At 45.0% G+C, this 26071-nt stretch overlaps 1 protein-coding gene across 2 annotated transcripts in view; it reads left to right on the top strand.

Annotated features, from left to right (window-relative positions):
- The window catches only part of SH3YL1 (SH3 and SYLF domain containing 1), a 108783-nt gene that overhangs the window by 71893 nt on the left and 10819 nt on the right, over positions 1–26071 (top strand). For both annotated transcript variants that reach the window (XM_075063696.1, XM_075063697.1), the window contains one exon: positions 2170–2226. In XM_075063696.1, the coding sequence (XP_074919797.1) occupies positions 2170–2226 (57 nt within the window). The remainder of the gene's footprint in view (positions 1–2169; positions 2227–26071) is intronic.

The following is a 26071-nucleotide window of genomic DNA, read 5'->3' on the forward strand; positions in this document are numbered from 1 at the left end:
ACTGAAGCTCAGCAGTTTCTCTTTGAAGTCTGGTCATGAAGTTTTTTTGCTGCAGGATGGCCACCTTAAGGTCTGCTATAGTGTGGCCAGGGGGTTGAAGTTGCTATCCTACAGGTTTTTTGTATATTGCCATTCCTGATATCTGATTTGTGTCCATTTATCCTTTTCCGTAGTGACTGTCCAGTTTGGCGATTACATAGCAGAGGGGCATTGCTGGCATATGATGGGGTATATTACATTGTGGACGTGCAGGTGAATGAACCAGTGATGGTGTGGCTGATCTGGTTAGGTCCTGTGATGGTGTCGCTGGTGTAGAATATGTGGGCAGAGTTGGCATCGAGGTTTGTTGCATGGATTGGTTCCTGAGCTAGAGTTACTATGGTACGGTTGTGCAGTTGCTGGTGAGAGTACGTTTCAGGTTGTCTGTGGGCGAGGATTGGCCTGCCACCCAAGACCTGTGAAAGTGTGGGATCATTGTCCAGGATGGGTTGTAGATCCCTGATGATGCGTTGGAGGGGTTTTAGCTGGGGCTGTATGTGATGGCTAGTGGAGTCCTGTTGGTTTCTTTCTTGAGTTTGTCTTGCAGTAGGAGGCTTCTGGGTACACGTCTGGCTCGTTGATCTGTGTTCCTAGTTTCCTCGTGCGGGTATTGTAGTTTTGAGAATGCTTGGTGGAGATTTTGTAGGTGTTGGTCTCTGTCTGAGGGTGAGAGCAGATGCGGTTGTACCTCAGTGCTTGGCTGTAGACAATGGATCATGTGATGTGCCCGGATGGAAGCTGGAGGCATGAAGGTAGGCATAGCGGTCAGTAGGTTTTCGATATAGGGTGGTGTTAATGTGACCATCACTTATTTGCACCGTGGTGTCTAGAAAGTGGAACCTCCCGTGTAGAATGGTCCAGGCTGAGGTTGATGGTAGGGTGGAAGTGTTGAAATCATGGTGAATTTTCTAGAGTCTCCTTCCCATGGGTCCAGATGATGAAGATGTCATCAATGTAGCGTAGGAAGAAGGGCGTGAGTGGACAAGAGCGAGGAAGCGTTGTTCCAGGTCAGCCATAAAAATATTGGCGTATTGTGGGGCCATGCGTGGTGCCCATAGCAGTGCCACTGATTGGAGATATATATTGTCATCAAAATTGAAATAGTTGTGTGTGAGTATAAAGGCACAGAGCTCAGCACCCAGTTGTGCTGTGGCATCATCAGGGATACTGTTCCTGACAGCTTGTATTCCATCTGTGTGTGGGATGTTTGTGTAGAGAGCCCTACATCCATGGTGGCTAGGATGGTGTTTTCTGGAGGTGACCAATGCATTGTAGTTCCTCAGGAAATCAGTGGTGTCATGGAGATAGCTGGGAGTGCTCTGGCATAGGGTCTGAGTAGAGAGTCCACATATCCAGACAGTCCTTCAATGAGAGTGCCAATGCCCGAGATGATGGGGCATCAGGATTTCCAGGTTTGTGGATCTTGGGTAGTAGATAGAATAACCCTGGTCGTGGCTCTAAGGGTATGCTCATTTGTTCTGGTGTTAGTGTAGGGAGTGTCCTGAGTAGATGTGCAGTTCCTTAGTGTATTCCTCAGTGGGATCTGAGGGAAGTGGCCTGTAGAATTTGGTATTGGAGAGTTGTCTGGCAGCCTCCTTTTGGTAGTCAGACCTGTTCATGATGACAACAGCACCTCCTTTATCAGCCTCTTTGATGATAATGTCAGGGTGGTTTCTGAGGCTGTGGATGGCATTGCGTTCTACACGACGTAGGTTATGAGGCAAGCGGTGTTGTTTTTCCACGATTTCTGCCTGTGCACGTCGGCGGAAGCATTCAATGTATAGATCCAGACTGTCATTTCGACCCTCAGGAGGAGTCCATGTGGAGTCCTTCTTCTTGTGCTGTTGGTGGGAGGGTACCTGTGTATCAGTGCACTGTTCAGTGTTGTCCTGGAAGTATTCTTTGAGTCGTAGACGCGTCTGACAAAGTGGGTATTCACCCACAAAAGCTCAAGCTCCAAAACGTCTGTTAGTCTATAAGGTGCCAAAGGATTCTCTGCTGCTTTTACAGATCCAGACTAACACGGCTACCCCTCTGATACAATAATTTTGTGGATATTACAAGAGCAGAAAGCAAAGGAAATTGACCTATTGAGATGTTATATAAATTATATAAATTATTTTTCTGCAGCTGTGAAAAATCCACACAAACTTTATCCTGAACTTCCCAATTACCATGCCACTGAGGGTAAGTACTACACTTTGAATTTACTTTATAAAGGCCACATGCAATGGGTGTGAGACCACACGGGGATATTCTGGAAAACATTATACTTCTGAAAAAAATTCTGTGCTTGTATCACCTTGTCGTCTTTATTATCCAGACTTATCCCGTGAGTTAAACAAATCAAGATTCCCTTCTGTTTTTTTTTATATTGTAGAAATGTTTTATAAACATCTACCTGTATCTTGTTCCCTGGCTTTATACTCAGACAGCAGGTGAATCTCACCTTCCTTTCTGTCTCCTTGTGGCCTAACTTCTTACATTTCAAAAATCCTTTTTCCCTATTCAATATACATGTCCAATCCTATAAATAGTCAGACTATATCTGATGATACCACCTTAATAAGGCAAAAGAGATCGCTATGACATAACAACCTGTGTCCAAGTCTATCCTCTCTTCTCTGTGCACAAAGTAGTGTAAATCCTGTTTTATATAAACAAACACCCACAATGGTCAAATCTGATAACCATCATAAGGTTAGTTTGCCATTGCATTTACATCCTTTCATAGGATTATTCAGTGGTTTGAGATTATAAATCTGCTTTTTGGTGTAACACAGAGATCATTTGTGCTGTGGTCTGGACTGTCAGCATTTTTGAGGTCAAAACAAGGGCTGGCTCATTTTCATGCCTAACTCATTTATGATTCTGTTGAACCCAGCACCACTTGTAGTTTGTGGAATTTGTACTGTCAGAGCTTGGCATCGCAGATCATTAGAACTAATTTTGAAGCCCAAACAGTTTAACCTTGTTCTGCACCTGGTAAATTCACTTAGAGAATGTTTAAGCCCACATGGCTTTTGTTTCCCCAAGTATGTCTCACCCTTCCGAAGGAAAAAGCAAGTTTGTGTTGATCCCTTGTAACCACTTATAAGGTCCACAAACTATTTTGCAAGGCAGTGGAATATAATATTTTCCTCAAATAAATTGGATAGACATTTTGATCTATAAAATACATTACCTGCTTATCAGCCACTAAGTTTTATACAGACAGTGAGTGTTGGTCAGTGCTAGGATCAGACCCAAAACCTTGGCACTCCATAAACTTACACATTGTCTCACATACACACAATGCTTCACAAAATTAAAATCTTTCACTAAAATGTTTCAGCATGTTTTCAGTTTAAAAAATGACAAGTAAAAATAACCACAATGATCCAGTTACATTAAAAACAAATTAGTTGTGGTGTTTGCAACATCAACTAATTATGATTTAATTTAACCTTAAAATCCTGACCAATACCCCAATTATATGTTATCTCATGTGCACAAATCATTAATGAATGAACATGATGCATTTTTAAACACACAAAAAGAGAAAAAAATATTTAATCCTCATTTTAACTACCTTCCTTATTCCTTCACCTGTACCCTCTTTGTTTGTAGTTTTCTTAAAAGGAAAAGCTATTTCTTGTAATTTCTGATAGTAATACGTATACTTGTTGGGGAAAAGTGTTCAATTTAGGAGATAGATGTCAGGTTTCATTGGCAGTCTCCATTCCTACTTCTGAAGATCAAACGAGACAAATGCAACAGAGAAAGAGACAGAGGTGGAAAAAAGATAGGAAAATTTAACTTTTTCTGTAATATTTGGTTTCTGGAAACCCACAGAAACATCACACATTCTCTAACCTTTTTAGAAACATTGGGACTTGACAAACATTTTTCACGATCAGGCTGCTAAAACAGAATGTTCAGTTCTGCCTCTTCTGAAGGCGAGAGGGAGTTGGGGATAGGTGATATTTTGTCTTAGGGCATGTCTACGCTGGCAAGTTTCTGTGCTACAAGTTATACCACTTTTATTAAAACGCTGGAATTAAACCACTCTTGCATGTCCATACTGTGCTCCTTGTGATGCTGAAGCGCATCCACATTAGCAGCTCTTGCAACTGCAAAGGCAGCAGTGCATTGTGGTAGCTATCCCACTGTGCAGCTGGCAGCAGGGTGCTTTGGAAAGGGTTTGCAATGCCTCAGGGAAGGCACAGTGTCACGTGATGCAGGTTTCCCAATCCCATTGTTTCATGGGCATCCTAATACATTGCCAGCTGCTTTTCAACTGAAGTGTGGTAAGGGAGAGTGTGTGTATATGTCTCTCTCCTGCCCTCCATAAAGTGTGTTTTGAGGGACAGAGAATGTGTCAACATGCTGCCTTGTAAGTTCAGTGAGCGGCAGGAACCAACCAGCCGTGAGGCAGGGGGAGGGGAAGGTTTTTAAGATCAGGCTTGACAAAGTCCTGGCTGGGATCATTTAGTTGGAATTGGTCCTGCTTTGAGCAGGGATTTGGACTAGATGACCTCCTGAGGTCCCTTCCTGATAATCTATGATTCTCTGATCAGCCCCTGCCTCCTCCCTGGGCTCTCTGCACAGCAGTCTCTCTCTGTCACACTCTCAAAAATAAAAAAAAAATAAAAGTAACAGAAGAGTTGAAACATTTTATACTTCTATTATGTTACATGAAAGAAGAATTTGATTTGTGTTTGAGACATTTTTAATTATCTACTATGGAGACCTTCTGAGTTATCTTGATGAGTAAAGTAATATAACCTGTTTCAAGTCCAAGACAGAATATTAAATTAAAAACCTGTGTCTCTAAACTGATATTGTGATACTTGATTCATATGCAAGCAGAGCAGACTGAGTTTTTATACAGCTCAGTTCTGTCAGGAGTAATTCTTAGATTAATACACTAAAGTGTAAATGGTGTTTCCAAAGGAAGATTTTAAAGGTTATCAGAAATGGGAAATATTACAGAGTTTAGTGCCTGTTTCTTTAAACTGTTGTAAATCACTAGGAATTATTAGTAGCACCTTTATTAACTAAATAGGCTGGTATTATCAAAGGAATCTCATGAATTTGGCCATACAACTCCCTTAGGGTCCTTTGAAATTCTTTATGCTAGCAAATACCATTGTGGTTGGCAGAAACCAGTTCTCCATCTACTGGAAAAAGTCACTAAGTTTTAATCTGACTTTTCAAAAAGAAGCTTTGAGTTGTTACCTTTTAGTTTTTAACAAACATGTTCTTCTTGACAAATGTTACATATTGCCTTTTTTGTTTGTTTGTCTTCCTACTTGTTTGCCATCTTGCAAACAAAAGCACCAATACCTCCTCTCTCATAAAGTAGCATGTCTTACTCTACTAAGTAGCTAGGAAACAAAAATGATGGTCCGTTATAACTCATATGATGAGACCGTTAACTTCCTCCTTAGTCTGTTTTGGAAGCATTTGTCATAATATGGGAAGTTTGGTGGTTTTGATTCACATCCTCAAATGTTAACACCCTATTCCACCCCATGAGGGTAGAGTACTTTGGAGATAATTGAGATAAGACCAGAAAAGAGATCTTACAGTTGCACATAAGCCAACTGACCAAACATCCATATGTGCCTCCTTGCCCTACTAGAAGCAGAGATTTGTAGAGAGAGGATTTTTCGGTTTCTTTGTGTTTCAGCTTGACACTCCAGCTGTCTTCCTGAGCTTATGAGAGACCTACCACTGTTTCTAATCTTCATTTACACACTAGCTTTTTTATTACAACTGCACAAACAACATCTGATGGGTTTCTTCTGCTCTCTTAGGGCTTCTCTTTACAGCTAAAAAAATCTGGTTTTAATGCATATGAGCGATCCTGAGCTAAACACATAGTGAAGACAAGGTCACTTTAATTTTACCACCAGCACTGAAATTCAGGAGGTATGTATATGGCTGACATTGGCGAAAAGCCAAGAGATAGGACAGGAGAAAGATAGTGGGGAACAGAAAGAAACACACAAGGCAAAGGATAACAGAGCAGGATCTCACATATATCACGCCTGGGGTTCTCATGCTGGTGATGGTCAAGTGTCCCCACTAGTGCACTGAGGTCTGAAATTTGAGAGGACTGACTCACAAGGAGGGAACTGACCACCAGGGAATGGGGTCTGAAGCTGGAGTTGTTTTTAAACTTCTGTGCTCCAACTCAGACTACTTGAGGAGGACTGGCTCTTGCCTTGACAGACTGAAGTGATTATTTTCCAAGTTATGAAACCATCAGGCAACAGCTGGGATAGGAAAGAAAAGGGACTAATTTCAGAGCCTTTCTCCCCCAAGCTGTGTTAGTCCAGGCAGCTCAAAGATGAACTGGAACAAGGCCAAGGCATAGTGGCCTCATTTTGGCTTTGTCTGTTGTGATCCTCAAAGTTAAGGATTCTGACTGTAGGACTGGGTAATGTAAATGACACATCTCATATTCAGTGACTTGAAAATGAAAGGTGGTTTCCTGATTGATTACTGCTGTGAATGCCCAGGGAGAATCTTGCTTCTGGCAAAGTCTGAAAATGTAGTTTTCAAATGACATGATAGAAAGTGTTGTGACCAAGAATAGTATCACTTTCAGCTGTCCTTTGTACATAAATGATTTATGTACTTGACCTTTGATTTTCTGTTTCTAATTCTGAAAATGAATACAACTAATGATTCATTTTGCCTTCTCCCAGTCTTAATTTGTCATTTCTCACGTTCATAGGATACTTATGAACATGAAAATCCTATAATAATGATACCATAGGGCAAAGCTACTATTTTAAAATTCTATGCTTTCGCATTTGTCAAAGATCTCTTAACTTTTTTTAATGAATTAGAAGAAATTGAAAAGAGACATTGTGCACCTCCCCCAAAAGCCAAAACAAAGGCAAACTTGTGTTAGTGAAGGATAATCCAAGAAATCCAAACACCTAACGCTGTTTTAGCTATAAGCCTTTCACAAAGAAATAGTAGTGAATCATTAAAAAGAACAGAAGTACTTGTGGCACCTTAGAGACTAACGAATTTATTTGAGCATAAGCTTTCATGGGCTACAGCCCACTTCATCAGATGTATGCAGTGGAAAATACAGTGGGAAGATATATATATTCCCAGAGAACATGAAACAATGGGTGTTACCATACACACTCTAACGAGAGTGATCAGTTAAGGTGAGCTATTACCAGCAGGAGAGAAAAAAACTTTTTGTAAAATCTTTTTGTAGTGGTAATCAAAATGGTCCATTTGCAGCAGTTGACAAGAAGTTGTGAGGAATGAGGGAGAGGGAAGAATAAACATGGAGAAATATCCCCCCAAACACATACACACTGTGCCCTGGCCCAAAGATCTTACAATATAGACCTGAAAGGGACCTCCTGTGTCACTAAGTCCAGTCCCTTGGGTTTCTCAGGCAACCGCATCATATAATTCCATTTATTCTTCTTCGAGTGATTGCTCATATCCATTCCAGTTAGGTGTGTGCGCGCCGTGTGCATGTTCGTCGGAGAAACTTTTACCCTAGCAACACTTGGTGGGTCGGCTGGGCGCCCCCTGGAGTGGTGCCGCCATGGTGCCGCATATATACCCCAGCCGACCCGGCCACCCCTGTTCCTTGTTACCGCTCGTGTCGGTCGTTGGAACAGTGGAGTGCGGCTTAGCTGACCTCCACCTTCCCTAGCTACTCGTAGTTCTAATTCTCGTTTGTCTAACCATAGTTGTTTGTTCTTATATAGTTAATTGGATTAGTTATAGTTATAGTTGTTAGTTATAAGTTAATCACTGGGGTTTGGGGGGCAACCCCTGACCCACACCCGGTGCCGGAGCTCATGCCTGGCTCACCGGGCTTCAAGCAATGTGCGGCCTGCCATAGGCCGATGCCGACAGGAGATCCCCACGACTCCTGTCTAAAGTGCCTCGGGGAATCGCACTTGTCCTCTAAGTGCCCAATTTGCAAGGCTTTTAAGCCTCGGACCAAAAAGGAGCGGGACATTAGGTTAAGGCAGCTCCTAATGGAAGCGGCGCTAGCACCCTCACCTTCGGCACCGAGCACAAGCCAGCAGGTGAGCAAGACTCCCCCTACGGTTCCGGGCACCGTCGGTACGCCTAAGACTTCCCGGCACCGGCCGCAGCCGGCACCGAAGTCAACTCCGCGCCGCTCCCTCTCCCCGAGGTCGAAGACGGCGAAACCTCAGACAGGCTCGACAACACCCGCGTCGCAGCCAGACATAGCGCCCAAGTCGGCTTGCCCGGCACCAACACCTGCCGCGGCATAGCCTAAACCGGCACCGTCGACTCCAGCCCTGCGAGGGCCATCGAGTCCGGCGCCTGGCAGCTCCCCGGCACCTGCCGTGGTAGAGCTCACTTTGCCGTCGACTCCGGAGACGTTCTCGGCGGCCAGGGACTTGATCGCCATGACTGAGCTGGCACTGCCCTTACCCCTGGGACCGCCGGTGCGGGTACCACCATCCATGGGCAAGCCGTCTATGGCCAGACCGTCGTCTGTCAGCGTGGCGGACCGGCACCGCATAACGTCGCGATCCCGGGGGCGCTCCAGATCGAGACATCGCTCCCGGCACCACTCTCAATCCCGGCACCGCTCCCAGTCCCGGCACTGCACTCTATCCCGGCACCGCTCCCCACGGCACCGGTCGATCTCACGGCGCCGCTCGGTCTCTCGCTCCCCGTCCCGCTGCTCACGGTACCGCTCCAGCTCCTGGCACCGTCACGGACACCGTTCCCCTCGGAGCAGATCTCGCCATAGGGGCTCGAGATCCCGGTCGACCTCCCGGCACCGGGCCGGTCGCAGATCCCAGTCTCGCTCTCAGTACCACTCCGTGTACCGGCACCGGTCTCCATGGTCCCGAGGTGCAAGATCAGTTGGCACTTCAGCGCCGGGGTTTTCTGCTCCTCCGTGGCCATCCAGGCAGACGTCCATCTCCTCGCAGGCAGACAGCTTCTACGACCGGGACCGAGACATGGAGGTGCCCACGGGAGTCTTTCAGGACACACGTCCTCAGGACGCCGGGCCTCAACAGTGGTCCTTTTGGACACCCTTGGGCGTACCATCAAGCACAGTTGCTCCCCTAGTCCAGCCCCACTCTGCTACCTCGGAGCATCGGGCACCAGAGGCCACATCTCCTGCCTTCCCGCGGAAGAATCAGAGGAGCACGTCCCACATCCCCTGGACTCCCCAGGACAGCTGGAGCAGAACCACCCCAGGAGCATGGGGCTATCCAGGACCCCCTCATTCCCGGGGTATCTTCCTCCTCATCCCCGGATGAGGCTGTGGCAGGGACCTCCTCTTCAGGGCCTCCGCCGATAGACCTTAGGGCCCATCAAGACCTCCTTCGAAGGGTGGCTCTTAATATCAACCTCCCGGTGGAGGAAGTCCCGGAGGTCGAGGATCCTGTCATGAGCATCCTGGCCGCGGATGCCCCGACCTGGGTGGCACTGCCGTTCATTAAAACCATCCAGGCCGCTGCCGACACTCTGTGGCAGTCTCCAGCCTCCATTCCACCGACGGCGAAGGGAGTCGAGAGAAAGTACATGGTACCCTCTCGGGGGTATGAATACTTGTATGTTCACCCTCCCCCCTCTTCGTTAGTTGTCCAGTTGGTCAACGAAAGGGAGCGCCATGGTCAGCAGGCGCCTGCCCCAAAGTCTAAGGAGGCTAGGCGAATGGCCCTCCTGGGGCGCAAAGTATATTCGGCGGGTGCCCTACAGCTCCGGGTGGCCAACCAGCAGGCTCTGTTGAGCCGATATAATTATAACACCTGGACGGAGGTGGGCAGTTTCACAGAGCTGCTACCCCCTGACTCACGCCAAGAATTTACGGCGTTCATAGAGGAAGGCAAAAAAGTGGCCAGAACCTCTCTTCAAGCCTCCCTGGACGCGGCCGACTCGGTTGCTAGAACTCTGGCCTCTGGCATCACCATGAGGCACATCTCCTGGCTCCAGGTTTCTAACCTGCCTCCGGAGCTGCAATACACGATTCAGGACTTACCCTTTGAGGGCAAGGGTTTGTTCTCAGAGAAAACTGATCCTCGGTTGCAGAGCCTGAAGGACAACAGAGTCATCATGAGGTCGTTGGGCATGCATACCCCTGTGACCCAGCGTAGGCCCTTTAGGCCCCAACCCCGCCACCCGTATTTTCCACCACAGAACAGGCAGGACCTCAGTAGGAGGCGCGGGTGGGGTACGCGGAGGCGCCAATCCGGCCCCCAAGGGGGGCAGAGCCAAGGGCCCTCTAAGGCTCCACCAGGGCCTAAGGGCAACTTTTGAAGGTGCGCCCAGGGACGGCGTACCAGTCTCAACACAGGATCCTTCTCCTCCCTTCTCCGACCGCCTTTCCTACTTCCTCCCGGTGTGGTCCCAGCTTACCTCGGACCGTTGGGTGCTGCGCACGGTGAAGCAAGGATACCACCTCCAATTTGCTTCATCCCCGCCTTCCCGCCCCCCATCCCGGTCCCTCTTCAGGGACCCCTCTGACGAGCAAATCCTCTTGCAAGAGGTGCAGTCTCTCCTCGCTGCAGGAGCCGTAGAGGAGGTCCCGATAGCCGAGAGAGGAAAGGGGTTTTACTCCCGCTATTTTCTAATTCCCAAGTCCAAGGGAGGCCTCCGGCCTATTCTAGACCTGCGGGGGCTCAACAAGTGGCTGCTCAAGTTGAAGTTCCGCATGGTCTCCCTGGGAACTATTATCCCGTCTTTGGATCCTGGAGACTGGTACGCTGCCCTCGACATGAAGGACGCGTACTTCCACATTGCCATCTTTCCACCATACAGAAAGTACCTTCGGTTTACGATCAACCACCAGCACTTCCAGTTCGCAGTCCTCCCCTTTGGCCTCTCCACGGCCCCGAGGGTGTTTACAAAGTGCATGGCAGTCGTCGCCGCACACCTCCGCAGGCAGCAGATACATGTGTTTCCGTATCTCGACGACTGGCTCATCAAAGGGACCTCTCAGACTCAGGTCCATCAGCACGTCAGCGTAATCATGGCCCTCTTCTCCCGGTTGGGACTGCTCCTCAACATGGAGAAATCCACACTGATCCCTTCTCAAAGGCTGGACTTCATAGGAGCAACCCTGGACTCCATGCTCACCAGGGCTTACTTGCCCCAGGCATGCTTCCAAACGATCGCCTTGATCATCCGGGGCCTGCAGGCCTCCCCACTCACCTCGGGTCGCACCTGCCTAGGCCTGTTGGGGCATATGGCCGCATGCACTTATGTCACCAAGTACGCCAGGCTCCGCATGCTGCCCTTTCAAACGTGGCTCCGTTCGGTCTTCCGCCCGAGCAGGGACCGTATGGACATCCTGGTCACGGTTCCTCCGAGCCCCCTCCGCTCCCTCGACTGGTGGCTGAATCTGTCCCTGGTATGCACGGGAATACCATTTCAACCACAGCAGCCATCGCTGACCTTGACGACGGACGCGTCATCCCTTGGTTGGGTGGCCCATCTAGGTCGCCTGCGTACCCAGGGCCTTTGGTCAGCCCAGGAGCTCACGCTCCATATAAATGTCCGGGAGTTGAGAGCTGTCCACCTAGCCTGTCAGGCATTCCAGCAGCATCTTTGTGGCCGTTGTGTTTCTGTGTTCACGGACAACACAACGGCCATGTACTACATCAACAGATGGGGGGGACCCACTCGTCTCCCCTGTGTCAGGAGGCCATTCGACTCTGGGACTTCTGTGTAGCCCACCAGGTGGACCTAGTGGCGTCCTTTCTCCCGGGGGTCCAGAACGCCCTGGCGGATCGGCTGAGCCGGTCCTTCCTCTGCCACGAGTGGTCAATTCGGCCAGACGTCATACATTCCATCTTCCAGAGGTGGGGGTTTCCTCTCGTAGACCTGTTCACCTCCCGCTCGAACAGGAAGTGCCAGGAGTTCTGCTCCTTCTAGGGTCTTTCCCCGGGATCGATCACGGATGCGTTCCTCCTGCCCTGGGGACACCGCCTGCTATATGCCTTCCCTCCGTTTCCTCTGGTGCACAAGGTCCTGCTGAAGCTCCGCAGGGACAAAGCGCATCTGATCCTGATCGCGCCTGCATGGTCCAGGCAGCCCTGGTACACCACCTTGCTGGATCTGTCAGTGGCCACTCCGGTTCCCCTCCCTTTCTTCCCAGACCTGATCACACAGGGCCACGGCAGGCTTCGCCATCCGGACCTGCGTGCCCTCCACCTCACGGCGTGGCTCCTGCATGGCTGAATGCTGCGGAGTTGTGCTGTTCCGCTCCGGTACAGCATATTCTCCTCAGTAGCAGGAAGCCTTCCACCCGCTCCACGTATTTGGCTAAGTGGAAGCGCTTCGCATGCTGGTGCACGACTCAGGGCATTACTCCCTTAGAGGCCTCGATTCCCACGGTCTTAGACTACTTCTGGTACCTTAAGCAGCAGGGCCTGGCGACATCCTCCCTGAAGGTGCACCTCGCAGCTATATCCACTTTCCATCCAGGCGAGGGTGGTCATTCTGTATTCTCTCACCCAGTGGTCTCTCGGTTCATTAAAGGCCTGGAGCGCATCTATCCCCCCGCACGTCGCCCTGCCCCCACCTCAACTTAGTCCTAAGCAGGCTGATGCTACCGCCCTTTGAGCCACTTGCGACTTGCTCACTCCTGTACCTGTCATGGAAGACAGTCTTCCTGGTGGCCATTATCTCAGCCAGGCGGGTCTCTGAGCTCAGAGCCCTCACGGTGGACCCACCTTATACTGTCTTCCATAAGGACAAAGTGCAGCTGCAACCTCATCCGGCGTTTCTACCTAAGGTAGTGTCTGCCTTCTATACCAACCAGGACATCTTCCTCCCGGTCTTCTTTCCAAAGCCCCACTCTTCTCGGCGGGAGCAACAGCTACACACCTTAGATGTGCGTAGAGCGCTTGCTTTCTATATTGAGAGAACGAAGCCCTTCCGAAAGTCTCCTCAGCTGTTTGTGGCGGTTGTGGAGCGAATGAAAGGTCTGCCAGTCTCCTCCCAGAGGATTTCCTCCTGGGTGACAGCCTGCATTCGCACGTGCTATGACCTGGCTCATTTCCCTTGGGATGCCTCACGGCGCATTCTATTAGAGCTCAAGCTTCCTCAGCCGCCTTCCTGGCGCACGTGCCCATCCAAGAGATATGCTGTGCTGCGACCTGGTCATCAGTCCACACCTTCGCCTCGCACTATGCGTTGGTCCAGCAATCTAGAGATGATGCAGCCTTTGGTGCAGCGGTGCTCCATACTGCCACATCTCACTCCGACCCCTCCGCCTAGGTAAGGCTTGGGAATCACCTTACTGGAATGAATATGAGCAATCACTCGAAGAAGAAAAGACGGTTACTCACCTTTGTAACTGTTGTTCTTCGAGATGTGTTGCTCATATCCATTCCAAACCCACCCTCCTTCCCCACTGTTGGAGTAGCCGGCAAGAAGGAACTGAGGGGTGGCCGGGTCGGCTGGAGTATATATGCGGCGCCATGGCGGAGCCACTCCAGGGAGCGCCCAGGCGATCCGCTGAGTGTTGCTAGGGTAAAAGTTTCTCCGACGAACGTGCACGCGGCGCGCACACACCTAACTGGAATGGATATGAGCAACACGTCTCGAAGAACAACAGTTACAAAGGTGAGTAACCATCTTTAAATTTATCAAGCTCCATCTTAAAACTAATTAGGCCATTGGCCCCACTACTCATATTAGAAAGCCTTTCCAGACCCTCACTCCTCTGATGATTAGAAACCTAATTTCCAGCCTAAATTTATTCATGGCCAGTTTGTACCCATTTGTTCTTGTGCCAACATCGTCCTTTATTTTAAAAAGCTCTTCTCCCTCCCTGGTGTGTTCTCCCCTCCTTCCCCCTTCAATATATTTCTAGAGAACAATCAGATTCCACCTTAGCCTCAATTTTTTTAGGCTAAATAAGCCACGCTCTTTTAGTCTTCTCTCATAGGGTAGGCTCTCCATTCCCCTGTTCATTCTAATGCCCTTCTCTGTTCCAGTTTGAATTCATCTTTCTTAAACATGAGTGACCAGAATTGTACACCGTATTCCAAATAAGGTCTCACAAGAGCCTTGCACAATGGCATTAATATACTTCCTGCATCTATTGCAAATACCTCACCTGATACATCCTAGGATCACAGTTGCTTTTATTTTTATGGCCACATTACATTGGTGGCTCATTGTCATTCTGTGATTGATTAATAACCCCAGGTCTTTCTCCTCCATTGTCATTTCCAGCTGATGAGCCACCAGTTTAGAGCATAGTTTTGTTAGCCCCTAAATGCATGAACTTGTACTTAACACTATTAAATTTCATCCTGTTTCTGTTACTCAAGTCCTCTAGGTCATCCAAGTCTGTTTTTATAATATTCCAGTCCTCCTCTGTATTGATGATGCCTCCCAGTTTCGTGTCATCAGTATATTTTATTAGCACTCTCCTACTTGGGCCTGGTCTACACTAGAGGGGAGTGTCAATGTAAGATATGCAACTTCAGCTACGGGAATACCGCCGCTCACTCTGATGGAGTTCTGGAGTCGATGGGAAGCGCGTTCGGGGATTGATATATTGCGTCTAGACGAGACACGATATATCGATCCCCGATAAATCGATCGCTACCCGCCGATACGGCAGGTAGTCTGGACGTACCCTTGGTGTCATCAGTGAAAAAAATAAGATCAACCCTAAGACTGATCCTTGAGAAACTCCACCAGTAACCAGTAATCTAGCCCAATAGTCCCCCTTTCTGCACAACCTGTTTTCATCTCTCCTTTGGCCAGTTCCTTAATCATCTTACTAATCCCCATCTTCTCCAGTTTAATTGACAAGCTTAGTGTAGGACAAGACAGCAGATGGATATAGACAGATTGGGAGTAAAAGGAAACAATGAGCTAATATTGATTAACATGATATGTAGTGTTTTCAGCACAACAGCAGCCTAACCACTGTCAAGTTTTTTTTTATTATTACTTATGTATTTATTTTGTAGGCATCATGGAAAAGAGTTTTAAGGAGGGTTTTCAAGGAAGATGATGAGTTAGTGTTGCAGATGTTTACCAGGAGCTCCTCCCAAAGGTGAGGGGTAGTATAGGAGAAGGCATGAGGTACTTGTTTGAAAATTTAACATGTAGGCTGACATCATGGGCCAAGTAGAGGCTGGAGTTGATGTTTCAGTAGTGAATGAGAGATGATAGGTAGGGTGGAGATAAGTTGTGAAGGGCCTTGAAAGGGGAGACACGCAGTTTACGTTTGATGCAATAGAGAAAGGGGAGCCAATGGAGACATAGAAAAAGAGGGGTGAGATGGTGAAAATGATGGATTATGTAGAGCTTTAGCTGATTTGAGTTTAGACAGAAGATGACTAGTTAGGAGTAGAGAGGAAGATCTGTGATTTGTCACCATAGAGATAGTGGTTGAACTTGTGTTGGCAGATGAGATTACCCAAAGAGAAAGAAGAGAAGGAGGACGAGGACTAAGATCTGTGGAACTCCTCTCTCCACAGAAAGTTGAAGTGGAAGGCTGTCTGCCTCCCAAGGATCCCTGGTGGCCTTCAGTGGCTCTGTGGTGCCCTTCCTTAACTTTCCCTCCTGATTCCTCAGTAACTCACAAAAAGGCTTTCATGAGTACAATACCAGCCCTTCTGGGGGCCTAGTTTTATTAACAAAACTGTTCAAAATGATATTCAGAGTAAAATTCCAAAATAAGCCCCTCCCAGCCCTTTCTGACTGGATTCCTTCCACAGGCCTCTGCCAGCCTCGTCCAACTTTCTGCTTACAAGAGGTCAGCAGGCCAACCCCTCTCCTGGTCCTCCCTTAGGGCAGGCGTTCACTACCCACCAGATTGGCGGGTAGTGATCAATCTGTCAGGGGTTGATTTATCGCGTCTAGTGTAGATGCAATAAAATCAATCCCCAATCGCGCTCCCCGTCGACTCCGGAACTCCAGCTCACTAGAGCCAGAAGTGGAGTCAACGGGGGAGTGGCAACGGTTGACTCGCCACCGTCCTCACGGCCAGGTAAGTCAACCTAAGATATGCTGACTTCAGCTACGCTATTCACGTAGCTGAAGTTGCGTATCTTAGGTCAACCCCCCTGCTAGTGTAGACCCGGGTTTCTCAGAGTCCCTGCAGGAGCCTTGCCACTCCCTGCAGCCTTCTCCAAGTTTCTCTTATTCATAAGTCAGCAGGCCAACCTCCTCTGCTGTTCTCCTGACCCTCCTCCTGTTACTCAGGATTCTTGGAGAAGCCTTGCACCTCTCTGCAGCCTTCTGTCTCAGACCAGCTGCAGTTTCCAGACTTGTGTCCTGCTTAGCACTCCCACTCGAGCTCCCTTCCCCAGGGACTACCCAGGAGTCTTTCCCTTCCTTCATTTTCTCTTTTCACAGGTCTTTCCCTTATCAGAGACTTGATTGAGTCACATAACCCAATTTCCACACCTGGGGAGGTGCATTGTTTGTCACAGCTGCACTGGGGCCCATTTACCTTTAGGAGGCCAGACACCCTGTGATGGAGGATGAGGAGGATTCCCCAAAGAACATGCTGAAGAAGTAGTTAGGGAGAAGAGAACACAAAGAGAGCAGTGTCACAGAAGACAAGGGAGGACAAGATTTTAAGAAGAGAATGGCTGAGTGAGTTGAAGGAGGTGCATGACAGGTCCTGGAGGATGAGGATGGAGTACTGATTCTGCACTTTGGCTAGGAAGAAGTCATTAGAGTCTGGCAAGAGCAGTTTCAGTGCAATACAAAGGGAAGAAGCTGGATTGGAGGTGGTCTAGGATGGAATTGGAGGGGAGGAACTGCAGGAAGCAGTGGTAGAAGATGCATCCAATGAGTTTACAGATTAATGGGAGAAGGGAAATAGGGTAGTAATTGAAGAGACAAGTAGGATCCATGGTTGGGGGTTTTAAGATAGGAGAGATGTAAACATGCTTGTATTATGAGGAGAAAGAGTCAGAGGAGAGAGAGAAGTGAAGAAGAAGAAGAGTAAGGAGGAATATGAGGGTACAAGAGAGATCAGGAGATTGGATGGGATGGGGACACTGTGGCAAGAGAAAAGTTAGATAAGAGAAGATGAGAATTGTTTATGTTTCTGATAGGGACAAAGGAGGCAAGATTGGAGAGGAAGAAGAAAGCCCAGTCAAGCTGAGGGGAGGGAGAAAGTTATTTTGTGAATTTTCCCTTGGAACAAATCAGCCAAGTCCTGCACAGAGAGAGAAGTGCAGGTAGGAGTAGAAACAGTTTGAGGAGTGAGTAAAAGCTGGCAAAAAGGGGGTTGGGATTGTGGCCATGGGATTCAATTAAGTTAGAGTAGTGGTGTTATTTAGAAAGGAAGATGGAAGAACTGAGGGAAGAGAGAGCTAATTTGTAATAGAGGAAGTGAGCCTGGCTATGGGACTTCTACCAGAGACTCTCCACAGTGAGAGAGCAGAAGTAGAGGAAGGAGATATTGGTGGGTGAGCCAGGACTTGGGTGTAAGAGGGCAAGGATGCAGAATAGTGAAGCAAGGAGACCAACAGCCATATAAATGGAAGAAAGGGAAGAGGACAGGGAGGATAAGGCTCAGAGCATATTGGAAGTCATCAGTATTGATGGACTGGAAGTCATGGAAAGACTGAGTCACGGGGTTTAAGGAAAGGGCTAATGAGCAATTCTGACAGAGACCAGGTTATGGTTAGAGAGGGGGAACTCAGCAACAAAAATCAGAGAGAGCTGATGAAGATGAAGTCAAGTCAGTGGCCCTTTTGGTGAGTGGGCAAGCTGAACCAAGACTGCAGGTTGAATTAAGAGATGATAGCAAGGAAATCTAAGTGTTCAATGGGTCATCAACATGGAAGTTGGTGTCACAGAGAGTGAGTGTGGAAGATTTTGAGGAAAAGAAGAGAGACCAGAAGTTGAAATTAGAGGAAGACTGATTGGGAGGAGTTGGGGGAATGCTAGATGACTAGAAGACCAGGTAATGCAACAAGAAGAGCAATGCATGCTGCAACAGGAGCATGTAGTGAAGGACAAAGAAATAAAGGAGTTATGTTGGAAAAGTAAGAAAGAGTAACGACAAAAAAGCAAAAGAAACCAAAGAAGCATCAGTAAGAAGTGACTCTAAGGCAGGGGCTCCCAAACTTGGTTCGCGGGGTTGTTTAGGGTAAGCACCTGGCAGGCTGCGAGACACTTTGTTTACGTGAGCATCCACAGGTACCGCCGTGGTTCGCCATTCCCGGCCAATGGGAGCTGTGGGAAGCAGTGGCCTGGCCCACATTGCTTCTTGCAGCTCCCATTGGCCAGGAACGGCGAACTGCAACCACTGGGAGCTGCGAGTGGCCATACCTGCGGACACTCAGGTATACAGAGCGTCTCGTGACCCGCCAGGGGCTTATCCTGGACAAGTTGCGAACCAAGTTTGGGAACCCCTGTTCTAAGGGCATGTCTTCATTATGGAGTTATATTGGTGATGCTGAAGTCGATGCTGCCCTAAATTCAATTCACCAGACCATCATGTTAGAAGAGTTTTTTTTCTCTGTCTGTTTCTTTGCTTAGCAGCCTTTCAGTAGTCTCTGAAATCCCAGATTTGATGCAGGTTCAATATGTGTTTTCAAGTCCATATGTCGTTAGTATGCAAAGACACATATGGCTTTAATGTCTCCTTAAACACTGTGTGTCTCAGAAAGTTCATTGGCAGCATACAAGGTTCCCAATCTGCAAATTAGTTTTATTAATCTGCTGCCCCGCACTGTCTAATACTAATCAATGCTCATTAAGGCCAACAGAAACCAACAAGGTTTGTAGGCCTAGCTGTTTCTAAGGGCTTGTCTTTGTTATACCAATATAATAAAAACCAGCAGGATCTTATTAAGAGGGATACAGCAAAGATGCCACATTTATTGCAAACATAATAATAAGGCAAAAGATAAAAATAAACAATGTTGTTTTACTACTTATTCCTTACACACACACACACACACACACACACACACACACACACACACATTCATTCATTCAAGTTCTGTATAGATGTTATAGTTACCAGCCTAGAAGTTGCTCATGCCAAGTTACTGGCCAGGTATGTTGGTCATGAGGATGGATCCAAGTCTGTGTCAGATGCACCTGATGCTCCTGGAGGCTGGCAGCAGAACCAGGGACTCAAAGTCCTCAGTTTTTAGAATCCATTTTTATAGGAATTAATTCCTATGTTAGTCTATGGGAACCGTTTCATCCTGCTGTTGCTGGCTTAATCAGCAGATGGCACATTCCTGGTCGCTCCACACTGTCTAAAATGGCACATTCCTTCCAGGTGTTTGGGGTGGATCCCAGTTTACCCTCTGGGGGTTGTCTAGTGGTCCACTTGACACATTCTTCAGCCGATGGATCCTTTCTAGGCTGGCACCTCCCTAACCATTCACGTATATCAAACATTCATCAACATACATTCCATACCTTAACCATATTTTAATTTACTGTTTCCACCACTTTTGGGGTGTGTGTTAATTCCTATGAGACTCCCATCCCTGTAATCACAGAGGGTGAGGATCTGTTTGTTTACATTGTATCAATTACAGTTTAAGGCTAGCATAGTGTTTACTTCAAGAACAAAGTCAATTAACTTGTTTGTAAGTTTTACATAGTAATAGAGTATCTTTCACAGGACAGATACAATCAGTGTTTTCTGCAGACAGGAGCCCACAAGCCCCAACAGAAGAACTAAAAGACTTCTGCACTTGGTGAAACTGGTGGGGTCACTGTCAGTACCCTCTTTAATATCCCTACATCTTCACTACTGGGGAGATTGACACTGCTGCAATCAATGCAGCGGGTGTCTATTTAGCAGATCTAGAGAAGACCAGCTAAATCAAAGGCAAAGTAAGGTAAGTCGACCGGAGAATGTCTCCTGTCGACACAGCCCAGTGAAGACAGCGAGGTAAGTCGACCTAAGCTACATTGACTCCAGGTATGTTATTCACATACCTGGAGTAATGTAACTTAGGTCAACTTACCCCGGTAGTGAAGACAGGCCCTGAGACACAAAGTAAAAAAAAAAAAAAAGGGGGAGAGGGTGTTCAGAAGCTTCCCCAAAAGCAAATTACACCTCAGATTTTGAACTCTGGCATCTCACAAATGACTTGTCTGGTTATCCTTAAACCTTCTAGAAAAACCTCCATTGTCATAAGATCCTGCTCATGACTTAACAGGGATTGGAAAGTTCTGGTATTTAGTGTTTGGGGTGGTGAAAATCATAATTGCATTTATATTGGGAGAAATAGCTCCTAATCACTGGCACTCTCCATAACAAAGTTACAGCATTTAAATTTTGAAAAGCCTGATGAAGAATTACAATTAGTAGCCACTTGTTCTTTAAATTTTCTCTGAACCAACTTTATTTCAAAACCAGCAGCCTTTCTGCATTTTTTGGTCAAGATCAAGTCTATTCACAGACATCACAGTATCTAGGATAAAGCTGAAATGGTTCTCCTAGGTGATGCTACTGGGCAAATTCAGAGGGAAGACCAAATGTGGATCTTTGAGGGTATTGTATTTTTTCCATTTACAAATACCTCTAATTACATGTACTGGTGGTGTTGATGAAGTACATCGCAAGTTTGGTATAGGCAACATTTATATATTGAACCTTAGAGACAGTAATACTCTTTTTCCCAGAAGTTCCACATTCCTGAAATTTGAAAGCAGGCTTTCTCCACAAGGGGCTAGATGGCATGCTTTTTATTTCACTTGCTCCAGCATTTATTTTCTGCTCACCTAACCTTTGTATGACAACTCTGGCACTGTCTTGGCAAGTCTCAGAGCCAACTGGGAAGAGATTTAACTAGAGATCCAGCGTGTATCTATTTATTCTCAGTCATCTGGTTCCACATTGTAGAAATACTTTCACTGTGACAAAGACCACTATGGGAGAGATGCAAGTGTCTGCAAATTTTGTGTTGCTGGCAGCCTCCTCACAGGACTTTAGAATTTTGATCATGAACATGGCTAACCTCCACTCTGCCTGAGTCAGTATATAGACCCGGGATCAGCAACCTTTGGCACGTGGCCCATCAGGGAAATCTACTGGTGGGACAGTTTGTTTACCTGCAGCATCCGGAGGTTTGGCCGATTGCAGCTCCCACTGGCCGCGGCTCGCCGTTCCAGGCCAGTGGAGGCTGTGGGAAGCGGCTGCCAGCACATCCCTCACCCGCAGCCCCCATTGGCCTGGAACGGCAAACAAACTGTCCCAGACTGTCAGCGGATTTCCCTGATGGGCTGCGTGCCAAAGGTTGCTGATTCCTGGTATAGACTTTTGCCTCCTCTAAGCAAAAAATGCCCAGGGACTGTCTGTTTTGCACCAGATTTTGTAGCAGGTGATATCTGGAGTTTCACCTTGTATCCTGAGGGGGCATGCCCTTGAGAATTTTCATCTTTACAGAACATAGTCAATTTAGCAATATTTTGAGAGGAATGGCTTTTTCTCTCTCCGTTCTGGCCCAAGAAATTTAAAATGGTGGCTTCAAACTGTACTAACTAAGATTGGTCAAAGTTGAAATGCAGATGCATTTGCATGGCAACAGGTGCAGCTTAGATGACTATTTGAGATTTAAGCATTTTTATCTGGATCGGACATGTGGTAATCACTATGGAAGAAGACCAGTTTTCTAAAGATCTTAGGGAAAAGTCCAAAATGCTTGAAAAATCCAGCATATCTCTTTCTTAAGCTGGGGGAGATGCAATCATTTTCATTAAACAGAATTGTAAATGAGAATTCATAAGATTATGTCTGTGTAGTATTCAAAAAGAGGCTGTTAATATGATCAGGATGTATCTATTTATAGAATCAAGGATGGTAGGTATTTCAGAAATGATGGGTCTGAATTTTCTCTCATGTACAATAGAATTACATTAGTTGTAAAAAACTAGTGATCTCAGTGTATTTACTCCTGATTAACATAAGTATGAGACTAGATTTAGGCCTACAGGTGCTATATAAAAAAACTGAAACCATTCTGCCATATATAGTAGGCATATGAACTTTATCATAGACCTTTTTCTGGCATTCCCGTCTGTTGTTGCTACTCACTGGCTACAGTTTACTTTGGAATAGGAGATGTATTGGTTACATTTTATTTTGTAAATAAATTTGTCATCTCTGTTGTATAATTTCAAGGTGCAGCAGAGCAGATGTTTTTGAAATAGGATGATTAGCAATAACAATAATTCAGTGAAAGTTGAATTAAATATTTAGTATCACTACCTAATATGTTCATAAAATTATTGATATTCATAACAGGAATTTGTACCTAAGTACACAGGTACTTAAATAGGACATATGCCTGTATTTGGGTAAACTGCATATTAAATTGGGACTAAAAAGGAGAATTATGGAAAATGTAATGTTTTTAGAATAATAAATCTACCCTCAAGGAAAGAACAAATATATGTCAGAATCAAACAGAAGCACTTCATAATGGAAGCAAAAATGTTCACACACAAATCTATGCAGTAGTATCTTCTTCCTTTTTATAGGAATATGTGGGTTAATTTATAGCAGATTATAACCTGTAAAAGCAACAAGCCAGCTCAGAGTGACTAATAGATATTTGTTTTGGAAGATCCTTACACAGTGGGATAATGTGGCATATCTATCATAAGCCTTAGTGACATATGTACAAATTTAGTAAACTTTCAGGAGTTAACCCCTGGAAAGTACTTAGTTTTTAAAGGTTTTATCCAAGCCTGATCTATTTTTGTGGTTTCCTGGCCAGGATTGTGACATGTTTATATTTAGTTACAGGAATAATAAACATCCATCTGGTGGTCCCTCAGTATTAATTTTGTTACTGTTAAGAACTGTATCTTAATACTAATAGTAAAGTAGGAAATCCCAGGAAACTATTTCAGAGACTCTCTTAATTTGGGATTCACTTTTACTAGGATCACAGGACACTTAGGTTGTATGCAGTAAATCAAATCAAATAATTTTTGGCTTATGTTGTGGTAAACTGAGCAAAAATATGTAACATGTGGGACTCAGTCATATTGGAGCAAATACCTCATAAACCACATATAGTATTCTGAGCTAGCTGATTATAAGGTATAAAGAGATTGAGGTCAGGACATGCTAGAATTAGAAAATTTGATTCATGAATGTAATGGAAAGCTTGTATTTTGTTAAATATCTGAAGTAAGGGCAGTAAGAAGGTAAAATTAAAACAGTCTTCCCTTCACCTAGGAAAGCAGTATTTAAGACTAGCTAGTCTTCCTTCAGTAATACAGCTGATAGAAATTTTCCCTATTCCCAAAAGCATCTCTAATCTTTTGTCATTACCCCTTGTGTATATACCCAAATGGCATTTTTAAATCCATTAAATTGCCAACTACATCAAGAAAACAGTGTTAAAGGTTTTACATAGGCTGAGATTTTTTGACATTTTTTTCTGAAATCCTAAGGAGAACTGTGGATTGTTTCATTTATCTTTGCCAGAGGTGTTATAATAATATCATCAACTATTTCAATAAACTTTTGAGCTTTTAAAAGCTACTTTTGGTGTATTTCTTCACTTTGCTTTCAACTAAATATAAAAGAAATCTTATTTGTAATACTTGAAATAATTGGATTCCTGGATGCTGTCAATGAGACTGAATTACACTCTATTACTATGATGAAAAGATCCACAATATTTAGTAGTGATGCTACAGTCATGGAAAAAAATAGATTTTAATACTATTTTTGGTGTCATATTGCTGTCTAAGTAATTGCTGAAGGTTACTTGAAATGCCATCTTAAAAAATACAAAAAGTTGTTGAATATCCTGGCTAATTAACTGAATGCAAATGTAGACTTAAAACCTACTTATGTGTAATATTTAAATGAAGATTTGTATATTATAGTTGAAAATTTGTGCTTCACTGAGTTCTGAACTGTGACAGTGGGCGAAATAACTGATATAGGTACTGTGGTGATGGACACAGTATAAGAGCCGATATGGAATAGAAAAAGCAAGACAAGGAATACTGTGGTTAACTCTTAAAAAAAAAAAAAAGTCATCCGCAGTGGTAGGGGAAGGAAGTTTTTAATTCCTTGAACTTAGATCTTAATAAGTAAATAGCTTTATGCTTGATCAATTTTATAGAATTCTATATCACAATAGAATTATTCAAACAGTTAAAGGCCAGAAGAGATCACTATAATGATCTGGTTTGGCCTCCTGTATGTCACAGGCCACAGTAAAAAGATTATTTCAGGGGCAGTTGGCCAGAAGGATTGATACCTCTCTATACCATGATGTGATGCTTTTACTTATTCTGCCCAAAGTTGCAGCTATATGGCACTGGGAACTCACATAAAATTTGCTCTGCATTGTAGCCCCTAGGTTTCTGAGGGCTTCCTTCCCCCTGCAGAATAACAGTATTATGCATTAATTTTCTCTGGATGTATTAGCTTGCATTTTTCCATGTTGAATTACTGTTCATGTTCTGCCCATGTTTCTGATGTCTCTAGATACCTTTGTATTGTTTCTCAGTCTGGTGTTTGCAACTTCTCCCAGTTTAATATCATGTACATATTTAGCTGATATGCCATATATTGTCTCTTCCAAATAATTAAAGGGGATATTTAAGACAAAGTCTAGCACAGATCCCTGAAGTAGCCAACTGTAGACATCAATCAACTTGATGCCACAGGATTACGGCTAGATGCCATTTATAATTAACTTTTATGTACTGTTCTTTAACCAATTTTGAGTCCAGATAAGTGTTCCTATCCAGGTGTACTTGAATTAATCTTTCAATTAAGATTTCATAATTTACAGTATCAAATGCTTAACTACAGTACATGAAACAGAAATTAAAATGAATAAAATAGCTAGCCCTACTATTTTTACCCTAAAAAATTGGAAGTTCTGTTCAGGTTTTGGGCAAAGGTAAAGTGTTTTATTTTATCTGAACTAATTCATCCTACTGTGTATTATAATAGGATTCTTCTACAGAGACATAGCATGGGGTTTTCAGAAAGGGAGAGTAAAGGAAGCAGACAGCAAAGTTGGGACATCAGTTGAGACTCATTATAAAACAGTGTCAGCAATTGCTACAGGATGGCTATAAATTAGATATGTACTGAGAAAAAATACAGAGAGACTTGACAATGTCATCAGAAAAAAAGAGAAAAAATGTTGCAGGTCATCTTTAAATATTTGAATTGAATTTTAAAACGGAATAATTCCCCCAGCCTGCTTTACAGCATGTCTCAACATGAGAAAGTCTGCAGTTTTGGTGTGTACCTATCTCTTGTATTTTGTTCTAGCAGTAGCATCATTTGCATTCATAGTCCTGAATTCAGCAAAGGCTTCTGCACCAAATTTTCAATGAAGTTGAAGCAGTTGGATGAACTATATTAGTATATTAGGGGCACACACAAAGCCAGGGGAAGAGAGATATTGCCAGCAGCACTGTGGTGGAATGAGGCCAGAGTCATAGCTCCACAAGCAAGAGGGATAAAAGAAGTCTGTATGTTACCTTATCTTCACAATTAGTATAAAGTACAGTGTAAAAGATAACAGTGTATGTTATGTATACTTTGAGTCTTTATCTTCACAAATTGGCCAGTGATACCAATGTTTCACAGATCTGTGACTAGCAAGTCTTTTGATAATCCTCATTCTGCCCCATCTTTAAATAATATATTATGAACAGTTATATGATGCCAGTCTAAGAACCAGAGGCAATTACTGTGAACTCTGAATCTTCTATCCAAAAATTTGGTTAGATTAAAACCTAAAACATCAAAAATCATTTAAACAAAGGCTTGTGACAAAACCTAAACAATACGGGAATTTTTTAACATAAAAGATCACCTTGGCTCAAATGCATCTATTTATTTATTCATTTATTTGTGTTTTCATAGATTGCCATGCTCAAGGGCACTGTTGGATTGTCTCGCCTGACCTCCTGTTTAACACAGGCCATAGAACTTCCTTGGAATAATTCCTGTTTCAGACTGGAAATAAGGTGTAACTTTTTAATGGGGGAGATTAATTAACCATTGGAACAATTTGCCAAGGGTTGTGCTGGAAGGGTATTTTTGGGAAGT

This window comes from Chelonoidis abingdonii, chromosome 3 (assembly GCF_003597395.2).
Source record: "Chelonoidis abingdonii isolate Lonesome George chromosome 3, CheloAbing_2.0, whole genome shotgun sequence".
Taxonomy (NCBI): Eukaryota; Metazoa; Chordata; order Testudines; family Testudinidae; genus Chelonoidis; species Chelonoidis abingdonii.